This window comes from Cucurbita pepo, chromosome 1, assembly GCF_057944985.1.
Source record: "Cucurbita pepo subsp. pepo isolate OVF chromosome 1, ASM5794498v1, whole genome shotgun sequence".
Lineage (NCBI taxonomy): Eukaryota > Viridiplantae > Streptophyta > Magnoliopsida > Cucurbitales > Cucurbitaceae > Cucurbita > Cucurbita pepo.
The window spans coordinates 8,460,007-8,472,643 of record NC_141798.1 but is presented as its reverse complement, the minus strand read 5'-3'; the positions used below and the strand labels follow the sequence as shown (position 1 = coordinate 8,472,643).

The window sequence follows — 12,637 nt, the reverse complement described above, 5'->3', positions numbered from 1 at the left end:
TCTCGGTGTCGCTCTTGGATTATAACAATACGACAACCCGAATTATTTGAGACCAAAGGTCACATCGAACCGGCGGTCTTTTGGATTACTATAACACGAGAACTCGAATTATGTGAGACCAAAAGGTGACATCGGACCGGGCCAATCTCCCTTGGTCCGTTCCTCTTCCTAAGCACGCCCTATGAAGTAGGAGGAAGGTACGGGGAAAATCAGTTCAACAAAGAAGCCAAGTACAAGGAAGTCCCAGCCAAACGCTGCAGCTTGGAATCTTTTTTGACAAGCTTTTTAGCAATCTTCATGATGCGCACCCCGCCTTCCGACACCGTATCGGTACACGTGACGTAGAAGGTCGCCACCCCACTGAGGCTCGATTGAAGACTCGCCTTGTCGTTTTTCTCCAAACTCAGTAGGCTATTCTGCAGGTCATCAATGGCTGAGTCGTAGTTCTCTGTGCACACCCCTATGAAACCCGGTTCCCCCATCTTCTCGCTCGATGTTTTCGCCCGTTTTGTTTCCGACAACAGTTGTTCGATCGTTTTCTTAATCGCCGGTCTCGGATCGCTCGACCCTTTCACGTACGACCGGCACAGCGGCACGTCGTCTGCTTTCTCGCAGATGTCGACTCCCTCGGCTTCGCCCTCCAATACCATAGCGGCCGCCACAAATACCATAACCAACTGCTTTCCACCCATTCTAATTTAATTTAATTTTTTATTATTTTTTTATTTATTTATTAGTGTTTTGGGAATATGGCGATGGTTTGGTCTTTATAAGCTTCTTCGGTGCCTCCGTGGCTGTACACGACTCTAACAGTTTTCCTCACCAACGGGTTGTTTTGTTTGGCTTTCCTTCATTCTAGTGTGAGATTGAATGTTTCTTTACCTTTAAATTAAATTAATTTTTTCCAAAATAATTAGATTCTAACTATATAAAATTAATTAACTAATAATACTATACTCTTTAAAGAAAATAACTCCATTTAATTTTTAAATAATATTTTAAAATTAAAGATCACATATATTATTTAATGGGTATATATTAAACATTTTAATGTAAATATATGTGTTTGAATATACGAGTTAAATGCCTATACAAAATAATTATCGTTGTTAAATGTTTGTGTTGCCTTCATAATTAATGTATGAAAAATAAATATTTATGTATATTAATTATATATTTGATATACTTTTATTATATCGTTATATGGCGGCTACATGCATAAAATGACAAGACTTCGAATACAAATGATATACACATCTCAACATTGCTATATTGCTATAGTGATTTTTTTGTGCTAAAGTAATAAAAAAAATGTATTTAAGTTTATCAGTAATATATCTATATTAATTTAAAATATAAGTTCAAATATTAGTGTAATTTAGGTATAATTTGGAATATTATATTTAGTAGTATAGAAAATATATATTTATTAAGGAGGGAAATTATATAACCATTAGAGAGGGACTCTGGAATATATGAGAGAGTGCAGGGAGTCTTCTCCTTGGACCCGCTTGGATATTTGGGTTGGGTCAAGAGAGTTTGTAAAGAAACTAGTTTCGAATTGATTACTTAATGAAAATGAACCAATTTGAAAAAAAAAATCGACTAGGCGGTCCATTATTTAATATCTTGAAAATTCGATTAAGAAAGGGCAAAAAATCGATACGTTATTCAATGCCCTAGAAGGAGACGATGCTCAGTATGAGATTGAACAGAAGCCCCAAGCCCCACTTGGGTTATCCTAAGATTGAAGAGAAGCCCCACTTGGGTTATCCTAAGATTGAAGAGAAGCCCCACTTGGGTTATCCTAAGATTGAAGAGAAGCCCCACTTGGGTTATCCAGACGCGCACAGATTAACATGGTTAGGTGAGAAGCCCCACCTGAGTTATCCACTTGAGTTATCTAGGCGCCGCACAGATTAACATGGTTAGGTGAGTAACCGAACCTCCCATCCTTTCAAGATTCTATTAGACTTTTCTTAGTCTTTTATTACATGAGTGAATATATTTATTTATAGAAAAAAATCAAAATTATTGGATACTATGAAAATACTAAAATATCTAAATCCATTAACTTACAGAAGGTGACGTGGAAAAACAATAATTCTCACCTTCTAATACATATATAAGATTTATTTGAAACAAATTGTGAAATTTGATTCCAGTGTCGCCTTCTATGATTATCACATTACGACAAGTCGGAATCATTTCAGACCAAAACGATACATCGGTCTGCCCAAACGCCCGTTCCTCTTCCTAAGCACGGCCTACGAAGCGATGGAAAAATTACTTCAACAAAGAGGCCAAGTGCAAGCAATTGGCAGCCATATGTCGCAGCACAACGTCGACGCTCATGAGGTCTCCAACTTTCTTGGAGTTGCCGCTTTCCATCACCGCATCATCGCACGTGACGTAGTCCGTCAATGCCGCAGACAGGCTGATTTTCAGGCTAGGCTTGTCGTTTTTCGTCAAGTACTCAACACTTTTCTGCAGGTCCGTAACGGCGTCGTCGTAGTTCTGTTTGCACACGTCTAGACACTTCATAGCGCCCAGCTTCATGGTCGACTCTTTCGCGTGTTTTGTTTCCAATATCAGGTGTTCAATCGCTGCCTGCAACCCGGCTGCCGGCTCGGTGGCTCCTTTCACGGAAGACCGGCACAGCGACGCGTATGCCGCTTTCTCACAGATGTCGGCCCCGTCAGCTTGCCCGGCGAGGACGGCGGCCGCGACAAAGTATAAAACCATGTGTTTTTCAGCCATTCTTATTTAATAAAATAAATAGCTTTGGGATTTATTTATTTATTTATTTATTTATTTAGTTTTCAACTTCTTCCTCAAGGTCTGTGTGAACTTGGCGTGTTTGGGTGCTTATATGCTCTTCAGTTCCTTCTTAACTGCCCAATAATAACGGCTAGTTTTGTGAGCCTTTCCTTGATTCTAGGGTTAGAATCGGTATTTCCTTAGCTTTAAATAGCAAATTGGCTCTATTTGAGGACTTCAATTTTTTTTTAAAAAAAATTATTTATTCGCACATTTTCTTTTAACAAATTTCAAGACATGATTCTAACATGTATTAGAATGTTTGGACGATGAAAGTCAGGCATCCATTAATTTAGAAAATAATCAGTTTATAATTAAAAAATAATCTCTTAATTGGAGTATAGCATTTGTCTTTATAGCAACTAATTTCTTCCTTTTTGTATTACAAATAAAATATAAAAAAAAACAATTTGAATTTCAAATTCCCGGCACTACTTTATATATAATGCCACTGGGGTCCACGTGGCTGATTCTGATTGGAAATAGAAAAGATTATTTTATTTAATAGGAGGAAAGGATTGACTTGGGCAACCTTTGAGCTAACCACCAAGTTGACTATGAATCTTAAGCCAGATTCATATAATATGAATAAACAAATAAATTGAATTAAAAAAAAATGGTGCAGAATATTCTTGGATACTCAGGAGTGGTCCCACCTTCATGGTTGAATATTCCACCGTCCCTACATTACGACTTTCAACTAATTATCTTCGTAACGCTCCTACTTAAATATCAAAGCTTCTCAAGTCAGCTTATTACTAACATCAATTATAAGTATTAAATATTTTTAATAATTTTACTGAGTAAGATAAGATTTAATTTGGTAGTAACTAAATTTTTTTATATTTTCTAAAAATGTAACCGAACTAATAGCCCGAGCTAATTAAAATCTTGAATTACAGTTTTGTTTTGCAAATAAGGTAATTTTGTTTGGTGTAAATACATTTTCTTTTTCGATAATCTGTGTGGGTATATTCCGGTTTTGTCGTTTATCGTTATATCGTATATGACAAGGACAGACTGGACTTTTCAATGTAAAGGTCAGAATCTGAGGGTATATCCCGTGTGTTGACTTTTGTGTCCATTGCCATCCGACCTCGCATATCACATGGATAGAACGGTCTTTTCACAAGAACTTAGGTTAATCTCCGACTTTGTTGAATATCCTGTGGGTGGGTATAGTTGTAATTTTAGAGAGAAATAGACCTTATTATTAAAAAATGGTGAGTTGGCATGGCTAGTTAGTATTGGGTGACCTCATTCATACGCATATATTCATCATTTTGTATACAATCGTCTTCTTCATGTCTCTAAGTCGTTGTTTTTGTTTGGAGTAAAACCAATTTGCGTCGATAACTATGTCGGTATAAGGCTGAGATTTGGCCTATTCCACCATATTTTCCGGCTTCCAATCTTCCCCTTTTCGATCCCTCAAAGAGCCATCCTAAATTCCCTTTAAATAATTTCCCAAATTCACAATTTTAAACAAAATTCAGCCGTGAATATGGCGGTTCAAGGCGGAGCACCGGCGGCTCAGCCCAGGAAGTTCTCTCTTCCGGTGGACTCCGAACACAAATCCACCAAATTCAATATCTTCTCCGTCGCAGCTCCCCACATGCGAACGTTTCACCTGTCGTGGATTTCGTTCTGCGCTTGTTTCGTTTCAAGTTTTGCGGCAGCTCCTCTGCTTCCGGTGATCCGCGACAATCTTAATTTAACCGACACTGACATTGGGAACGCCGGAATTGCCTCCGTCTCCGGCGCTGTCTTTGCCCGTATCATGATGGGTTCCGCCTGTGATTTAGTCGGACCACGTCTCGCCTCTGCCTCACTCATCCTCATAACCTCGCCGGCTGTTTATTTAACCTCCATAGCCTCATCCCCTGCTTCGTTTTTTCTCGTTCGATTCTTCACTGGATTCTCTCTCGCCACATTCGTCTCGACCCAATTCTGGATGAGCTCAATGTTCTCCTCCACCGTCGTCGGCACCGCCAATGGCGTAGCCGGCGGTTGGGGGAACTTAGGCGGCGGCGCAACACAGCTGATTATGCCGTACGTGTTCGCCATCATCGAGCACATCGGCGCAACGAAATTCACTGCGTGGAGAATCGCTTTCTTCATCCCAGCGATTTTCCAAACGCTTTCGGCCTTTGCGGTTCTGATGCTCGGCGAGGACACGCCGGACGGGAACTTCGGGGAGCTGCAGAAAACAGGGGAGAAGGCAAAAGACAAATTTTCAACGGTGGTGTACAATGGGGCGAAGAATTACAGGGGATGGATTTTGGCATTGACTTATGGGTACTGTTTTGGGGTGGAATTAACGATTGACAATATAATAGCCAATTATTTCTACGATAGATTCAATTTGAACCTGCACACGGCAGGGATCATAGCGGCGAGCTTTGGGCTGGCTAACCTTTTTTCGAGGCCGTACGGAGGGATACTGTCGGACGTTGTGGCGAAGAGGTACGGCATGAGGGGTAGGCTGTGGGCTCTGTGGTTGGTGCAGACATTGGGCGGTGTTTTCTGTGTGATTCTTGGATTGGTTCAGTCTTTGAGTGTTTCCATTGCCATTATGATTATTTTCTCTCTCTTTGTTCAAGCTGCGTGTGGACTTACATTTGGTGTCGTTCCTTTCATCTCCAGAAGGTACATAGTCCCAAACTTTTTTTATTTTTTATTTTTTTTTTACTATTATTATTTTGAAAAATTGGGCTTGGATTTTTATAAAGTAAATAGGAAAATAAATAAGTATTAAAACTTTGAAGAATAAGAATATGAAATAAAATAAATGTGAAGATGGCTTCTATATATATACTTTCCATGTTTGACCACGGAAAAAAAGAAAAAACAGAAACATATGATTAATTCTTTACAACGATGTTAAACCTAATATGGCTATGTAGACAAACACTTTTGGAATCGTAGACAAACATTTTAATAAAAGTATTCACGGGTTTGTTGGATTGGGTTAAGGCATCTTTCTAAACTCAAATCAAACAACTCTTATTAAATAATGAACTCAATCCAATCATAAATTTTTTTAAGGCGGAATTGAGTTGAGTTGTTTTAATCTTTTATTTAATTTTTTATTTTTTAATAAAAATAAAATATTAGTCTGTAAAACATCTATTTTATTAAAATTTGCCATTCAAATTCAATATATATTTTGCAAACTTATCATAAATAATAAATATGAAATTAAATAAATGTATATTTTTGATTCAAATAAGTTCATAATTCAACCAAAAACGATATAATTTAGATTGGGTTGTTGGGGTGATCGATTTTTTTGAACACTCTAACATTTTAAGCTTTGGTGACAGGTCGTTGGGGGTAATATCGGGGATGACAGGAGCGGGGGGGAACGTGGGGTCGGTACTAACTCAGCTGATATTCTTCAGAGGGTCAAGATACAGCAAAGAGAAGGGGATAAGTCTGATGGGAGTGATGATAATAGGGTGCACTCTTCCAATAGTGTTAATATATTTCCCACAATGGGGCAGCATGCTGACCGGACCAGCTTCCTCCAAGATAGCTTCCGAGGAAGAGTATTACTTGTCGGAGTGGACCCCTGAGGAGAAGGCCAAAGGCTACCATTTGGCTGCCCTCAAGTTTGCTGATAACAGCCGAACTGAAAGAGGCAAAAGCCTTAGTAAGGGCACTGCTGATGCTGCCTCTGCCGCGGCTTCACCTCACGTCTGAGAGAACATAAAAAAAACCATGTTGGGCTTGAAGTTTGGGCCTTTCTGTTATTGGGCTTAAGGCCCACTTCCACGACGCAATTCGTACGTACTCCGTTTATGCTACTTAAGCTTTGTTTTTTCTTCCTCTTCCGTCCACGTGTAGTGGGAGACAAGATTTAATCGGTTATGTTTAAGTTAGGTAAATAATTGTTACTTGTTAGTATGATTATCTATAAATTTCATGTAAGCTCTATTTTAATTTATAATAATTCAGATTGGGATCAACTCAGTTGGTTCTTAATCTATTTTCCGAATTAAAATATATTCTCAAAAGTTAGTTAGTTGGTGAATATGAATGAAGATTGAACCTTCAGTCCCAATTCTACCCAAGTAGTAATATTTTCATATTTATTTACACTTTTGAGTGGTAGATATTGTGTATCTATTTTCCTAAATTCTAAAAGTTATAAGCCACCGCCCAACCTAATAGGTAAGTTATAAATTTTATGAGTCAGGTTGAGTTCTTATGTTCTCCTAAAGTTAGATTGGATTGAATCGAACCAACTCGAATTTATTGTTAATTTTAAAATTACATATTTACTTTTGATAAAATTATATCTATATATTTTTATTTAATTACCTAATTAATTTTTTATTATTTATTCTCCAGCAACCCCTTAAAAGGTTTTAATTATTTGAAAAATATTTTTGTAATAATAATATTAAAATTTAGTTGCAAATTTTAATTAAATAACTACAAATGATTAATGCTTCACAAATTAACATTTTATTTTTATTAAAAATAAAAGATGGAAAATCACTCCAATCCAAATCAATGAGGTTAAATCGGGTTAGATTCATTATTTAACAAGAATTGTTTGAATTAAAAAAATCGATAAGATGAGACATAAAATGTCTAAATCTAACCCAAACACGGACTTCTTTCCTCACAAGCATTCCTCCACTATAACCATCATTAAACTCTGTTTTAGTTAGCCCTTTCTTCTCCACCAAACAATTTACCAAGAGGCGAATAGAAGAATAAATCACCACTTCAACTCATTACAACTTCCAAAACCTTCTCAATAAAGTAAAAAAGTAACGTTTTTGGCAAATGGGTGGACGAAATTTGGGCCACTGTGTGTGTACTAATCGGGAAACGAGACACTCATAGACTCAGAAATGATATCAACGCCAAAGCCCACAACCATAAATGCTCTTACAATCATCACCTCTCTACATTTTCCAAAACTAAATCTGCAGAAGGGAAGCCGGAGAAGAGGAAAAACAGAAACAGAGAGAAAGTGGAGAGGTTTGTGCATTAGTAGCAGACATAATCATAATCATGGGACCTTGCAATTCTCCTAACAGCGCCACCGCCACCGCCGCTTCTCAAGCAGTAGTCTATGCTAGAAGGAAGGAGAGGGGCCTGAGATTTACCGTAAGAATTCCAACATAGGGAGCTTTGAAAGGCTGTGGATTGTGAAGATGGGTTGAGCTGGATGTCTATGAGATCAACGTCTATGCAAGGGATTTGGGTGCTGCAGGCTAAGTGAATAGGCTGCACCGTGTAACTTCCTATGATTTGATTGTATGTTATGCCTGATATTGCAACGGCTCCTGTTTGGTTATTGCATCTGTACTTGTCGCAGTAGTATTGGTCTATCATAATGGGTACCTTTACGTCAGAAACTTGGATTTTGGAGAATGATACGTTCTTCACTGACCCAACTCCTCCCTGTTCATATTCCATCAAACCCAATCACAAATCACACTCCTAACCTCATCAATCATGCTTAATAAACAGTTAGGAACCATGACTCCTTTGGAGCACTCGAACAAAGTACTTTGTTCGACACTTGAGTCACTTTTGACTACACCTTCAAGGCTTGTCACTTTTTTACTATGGACATGGCTAAGTTAAGAGCCTGACTCTAATACCATGTTAGGAACCATGACTCTCCACAATAGTATGATATTGTCTATTTTGAGTATAAGCTCTCATGGCTTTGCTTTTGGTTTTTCCGATCGGTTTCATACCAATGAAGATGTATTCCTTACTTAACCCATAATCAACCCTTTAATTAGTCGACGTGAGACTCCTCTCTCAACAATCTCAACAGAGAGTACATATAATAATTCAGAGTTCCACCATAATTAACCCCTTTGTTTTCTTTACCTGCCAGGTCTTGATTCTCACTCCTGAAAGAGTGTTTTGAATTGAGATGTTTTCGACAACAATATTGGAGACACATGCAGCTGTTCTATCTTTCCCAAGTCCGCCCAAGCTGTAATTATAGGCAACAAAATCATCTTTAGTGCTGACAATAATAATGTTTAAGAAAGTTGAGCAAAATGGTTAATTTGTAATCACTGCCATGAGTAATATTATCTACAGGAATTACCTTTGTGAAAAAGTAAAATTGATGAGGAGTTTATTTACCTTATGCCATGTCCAGGGCCACAATTGATATGATGAATGTGGATGTTGGAGCAGCCAGTCTGAATGGAAACACAGTCATCTCCTGTTAAAATAACAAATCTTATAATAAGTTGGTTCAATTGTGTAGTCCATTTTGTTTGAGGCGTAGCTTTACGTGAGATCCCACATTGGTTGGAGACGGAAACCTCTCTTTTAGTGGACGCGATTTATAACCTAACCCAGAAGGGAAAGCCTAAAGAGGACAATATCAATTGGTGATAGGCTTAGGCTGTTACAAATGGCATCAGAGCCAGGCATCGGGCGATGTGCCAATGAGGATGCTGAGCTTCCAAGGGGGTGGATTGTGAGATCCCACATTGGATGGAGAGGGGAACGAAGCATTCATTGTAAGGGTGTAGAAACTTCTCCCTAGTAGATGAGTTTTAAAACCTTGAGGAGAAGCCCAGAAGGAAAAGCCCAAAAAGGACAATACTAGCGGTGGACTTAGACTGTTATACTTTACCAGTGAATCGGAGATATGCTTCTTAACCTCATAATTTTCCAATATATAAGAGAGAAAATATGCAAATTTGAGTAAAAAATTGTTCTATGAGAAAATGAACATGTAAATAGATAGAAAAAGATGCAGTAAAAAAGTATGAACTCTGGAAAGAACAATGAAAATATTATTAAAGATGGGCTGTGAATTGGCTCTGTTCATACCACAGCTAATGTTGGAGTGTTGAATCTCGACATCTTGTGTGTTCTGCAGGTGAATGCCGTCGGTGTTGGGGCTGTTCTCCGGCGAAGAAATGGTGATATTGTCAACTTGGACCGTACCGGAGTTGTCAAACTTCAGATGGCACTGTGGACTGTTTATTATGGTGATATCACGAACTGTCACATTGAAACTGGAATAAAATCTTAATGCCTGTCATTAATTAGCAAAATATTCTTTTAAAAACTGTAATTATGAGCAAAAAGAAGAGAGAAAGAGTAACTGTAATTATGAGCAAAAAGAAGAGAGAAAGAGTAAGAAAAGTTTACAGTAGGCTTCATATCTGGAGTGTTCTTCATTTTCTTCTGCAGAAACAAAAACAACAAGACATGGTTTAGCTAAAACCACGATCTCTCAATGTAATTAGCATAATTTAATGAAGATTAAGAGAACCAACCTTGTTATTGTCGAATCTGGAGCGAGCCCACCAATTAAAGCCCATGCCATCCACAGTGCCAGAGCCTTGAATGGTGAAGTTATGAAGCCATTTAAAATTCAGCCATTGAAACAAGCTGGATTTAGGCCACGAACTCACTTTGGTAGGCGCCAATACAGCTCCATCAACCTGATTTGGAATGCCACTTCCAATTAAATATCTTATCCTTGGAACTCTAAGCAGCACTAATTTATTGACATGACGAGTCAAAAGAATATACTTTTTGTCTTTTTTTGAAACATTCTCAAACATACCAAACCCCTGAAGGAGAAGAAAACAAGGCAAACCTGAAGAACGAGCTGAGGCATACAAGGGCCTTTTAGAGTTATGGGTTTGATGAGAAACTTGTACTGTGATGGTATTTCTAATGTAGCTCCAGTAATCTCGCATGCAGCTTCCCATGCTGCTTGAAGTGCCTGCATAAGATGGTTTTTTTCACAGGTTCAAAACAGGACATCAGTCACCATTTTAAGGTTGTTTTGGACAGTTTTTACCTTGGAATCATCAGAAACTCCATTGCCCTTTGCTCCAAAAGACAAGATATTAAAAATGGTGGACTGGGTTTGATTGTAATCAGGAAATGGAGGTGGTGCAGGACCTGAACCATTGCCATTGTCAACACCCTTTTGCTTCTGATGCTTGTTTTTCTTGCTGTGATATTGCTTCCTTGCCTCCACTCTAACTACAGAAGAAGACACCAGCAAAGAGACCACCAAAAACAGAACCAATGAAAGAGTTAAATTCTTGCTTCTTTGTTTCATCTCCAAAAGCATTATTATTTCACTTTAACACTAGAGGACTTTAAGCTAAGTTCAATTGGAAATGGAAACAGGGTAGTGAAGTCTTCAGTATATATATATAGAGAATTCAAGGCATGTCATATTCAAAAAATCAAAAAGAAAAACAGCCCATTTTCCAAAAAGGAATTACCTATTGGCATCTAACAGCCAGCTCAAAAAGAATAAACATAAAGAAAACTTCATCCTAAGCAAGTGAATGGTATTATAATTAGTGAAAGTTACAATTATTTGTAGCACCTTTGTTTGTTTGTTGTGTTTAAAACTATGAATCAGACAAATTATGAAAGCAACCTACGGCACAGCGAATGGATAACATAATGTTTTCAAGATTAAAAATTAAAAATACAAATAAATTAATTGTAACAGCTAAAAGTGCACGCTAACGGATGTTGTCTTCTTGGGGCTTTCACTTTCGAGCTTCCTCTATGGTTTTTAAAATGTACAAGAAAGGTTTTCACACCCTTATAAGGAATGCTTCATTCTCCTCTCTAATCGATGCGGGATCTCATAGTCTACCTCCCTTGGGGACCAACGTCTTTGCTAGCACACCGCTCGGTGTCTGGCGCTGATACCATTTGTAACAGCTTAAGCCCACCGCTAGTAGATATTGTCCTCATTGAGCTTTCCCTTTCGGGCTTCCTCTCAAAGTTTTTAAAGCACACACTTATGGGAATGCTTCGGGATGTGGGATCCCGTGGGACACAATTATAATAATAATCATCCATTTGTTGGCTTTGATTACAATTAATCCCTCGGGGTAAATGCCAATGTAGTTGCAGGCCATGAACAATTAAACTCAAGAGCTGAACAATTTAAAGATGAACTTCTAACCAAGACACAGATTCATCAAGATTATAAATATGAAAGAAAAGGGTGTCAAAATGACAGCCCAAAATCAATGGTAACATGATCAGAAGCACCAAGCAGAAGGGGTTACTGGATTAGTGGGCTATCAGAACTCAGAAGCCCCATTATACAGAAAAGAGTCAAATGGGAGATAAAGAACAAAGTTTAGAGGGCAGAATGGAAATCAATAAATAAATAAGTAAAATCCACTGGGAAAAGGAGGTGGGTGTTGTGGTCTCTTTGTTGTGTTTGTGAGTAAATTTAATGGAGCATGAAATCATGGGGGCAGTTTATATAGTTGAATACCTGTAAAGTTGTATAAAGAGGCCTTTTCAAGAGAGCAAGTGGCTCGCACGTTGATGGAACTGGATATTCAACAAAGATGCGGCTCGGCATTACAGTAGTGACCTCCATTTGGCTCCATTCGAATCTGGCCACCTGGTTAGCCGTCGCACGCGGTGGCCCACTCGATGCTCCGGTCGGTGCCACTACGGCGATGCGCTTCTTCTTTCTTTCTTTCGACTCTCTGCTGTACCAGTTTAATGGTAGTTGCCAAAGCCGAGCCGAACGAGGAAGATGGGAGATTTTTGGATTTGGGCCTTGTGGTTAGTCTTTGGCCCAATTCAATATTGGGCCTCCCGTGATCTCTAAATATCTGGCCCAAAATTCCGTTTTAACCATTTGAGAGATGTTGGGTCTGGGCCTTATGAATAGCCCCTACGGCCCAATTTGTTTTTGAACCTAAATTCTCTCTGCCGTTCAAAAAATGTACTCTTCACTTCTTGAGCGTTTTCTACTAGTTTTGAAATACATTTTTAAAAAATAATATAATAATTATTAAATAATAAT

The 12,637-nt window shown here is 38.3% G+C and overlaps 4 protein-coding genes across 4 annotated transcripts; 1 reads left to right on the top strand and 3 right to left on the bottom strand.

Annotated features, from left to right (window-relative positions):
* Nucleotides 1-209: 209 nt before the first annotated feature.
* Nucleotides 210-692, bottom strand: LOC111809488 (uncharacterized). Its single transcript, XM_023695935.2, has one exon. It carries the CDS (start codon nt 690-692, stop codon nt 210-212), a length of 483 nt encoding a protein of 160 aa, XP_023551703.2.
* A 1,358-nt stretch (nt 693-2,050) lies between these two features.
* On the bottom strand, nt 2,051-2,848 carry LOC111809463 (uncharacterized). Its single transcript, XM_023695931.2, has one exon. The coding sequence runs from the start codon at nt 2,758-2,760 to the stop codon at nt 2,287-2,289; it is 474 nt and encodes a 157-aa protein (XP_023551699.2). The 5' UTR covers nt 2,761-2,848; the 3' UTR covers nt 2,051-2,286.
* Nucleotides 2,849-4,072: 1,224 nt separating this feature from the next.
* Nucleotides 4,073-6,826, top strand: NRT2.5 (nitrate transporter2.5). The gene is made up of 2 exons (XM_023696181.2): nt 4,073-5,469; nt 6,147-6,826. The coding sequence occupies exons 1-2, from the start codon at nt 4,325-4,327 to the stop codon at nt 6,523-6,525; spliced, it is 1,524 nt and encodes a 507-aa protein (XP_023551949.1). The 5' UTR covers nt 4,073-4,324; the 3' UTR covers nt 6,526-6,826.
* Nucleotides 6,827-7,552: 726 nt separating this feature from the next.
* On the bottom strand, nt 7,553-12,043 carry LOC111809387 (putative polygalacturonase At1g80170). The gene is made up of 8 exons (XM_023695842.2): nt 10,637-12,043; nt 10,430-10,558; nt 10,104-10,271; nt 9,976-10,011; nt 9,652-9,859; nt 8,950-9,031; nt 8,686-8,794; nt 7,553-8,244 (listed from the first exon to the last, which is right to left on the bottom strand). The coding sequence occupies exons 1-8, from the start codon at nt 10,913-10,915 to the stop codon at nt 7,828-7,830; spliced, it is 1,428 nt and encodes a 475-aa protein (XP_023551610.2). The 5' UTR covers nt 10,916-12,043; the 3' UTR covers nt 7,553-7,827.
* Nucleotides 12,044-12,637: the final 594 nt, after the last annotated feature.

Excerpts from the sequence above, each read along its gene's own strand:
- LOC111809488 (XM_023695935.2), bottom strand. The coding sequence starts at position 692 with ATGGGTGGAAAGCAGTTGGTTATGGTATTTGTGGCGGCCGCTATGGTA.
- LOC111809463 (XM_023695931.2), bottom strand. The coding sequence starts at position 2,760 with ATGGCTGAAAAACACATGGTTTTATACTTTGTCGCGGCCGCCGTCCTC.
- NRT2.5 (XM_023696181.2), top strand. The coding sequence starts at position 4,325 with ATGGCGGTTCAAGGCGGAGCACCGGCGGCTCAGCCCAGGAAGTTCTCT. Across the intron at positions 5,470-6,146 it reads GTTCCTTTCATCTCCAGAAG|GTCGTTGGGGGTAATATCGG; the intron begins GTACATAGTCCC and ends CTTTGGTGACAG.
- LOC111809387 (XM_023695842.2), bottom strand. The coding sequence starts at position 10,915 with ATGCTTTTGGAGATGAAACAAAGAAGCAAGAATTTAACTCTTTCATTG. Across the intron at positions 10,272-10,429 it reads TGCCTCAGCTCGTTCTTCAG|GTTGATGGAGCTGTATTGGC; the intron begins GTTTGCCTTGTT and ends ATTCCAAATCAG. Across the intron at positions 9,032-9,651 it reads ACACTCCAACATTAGCTGTG|GAGATGACTGTGTTTCCATT; the intron begins GTATGAACAGAG and ends TTATTTTAACAG.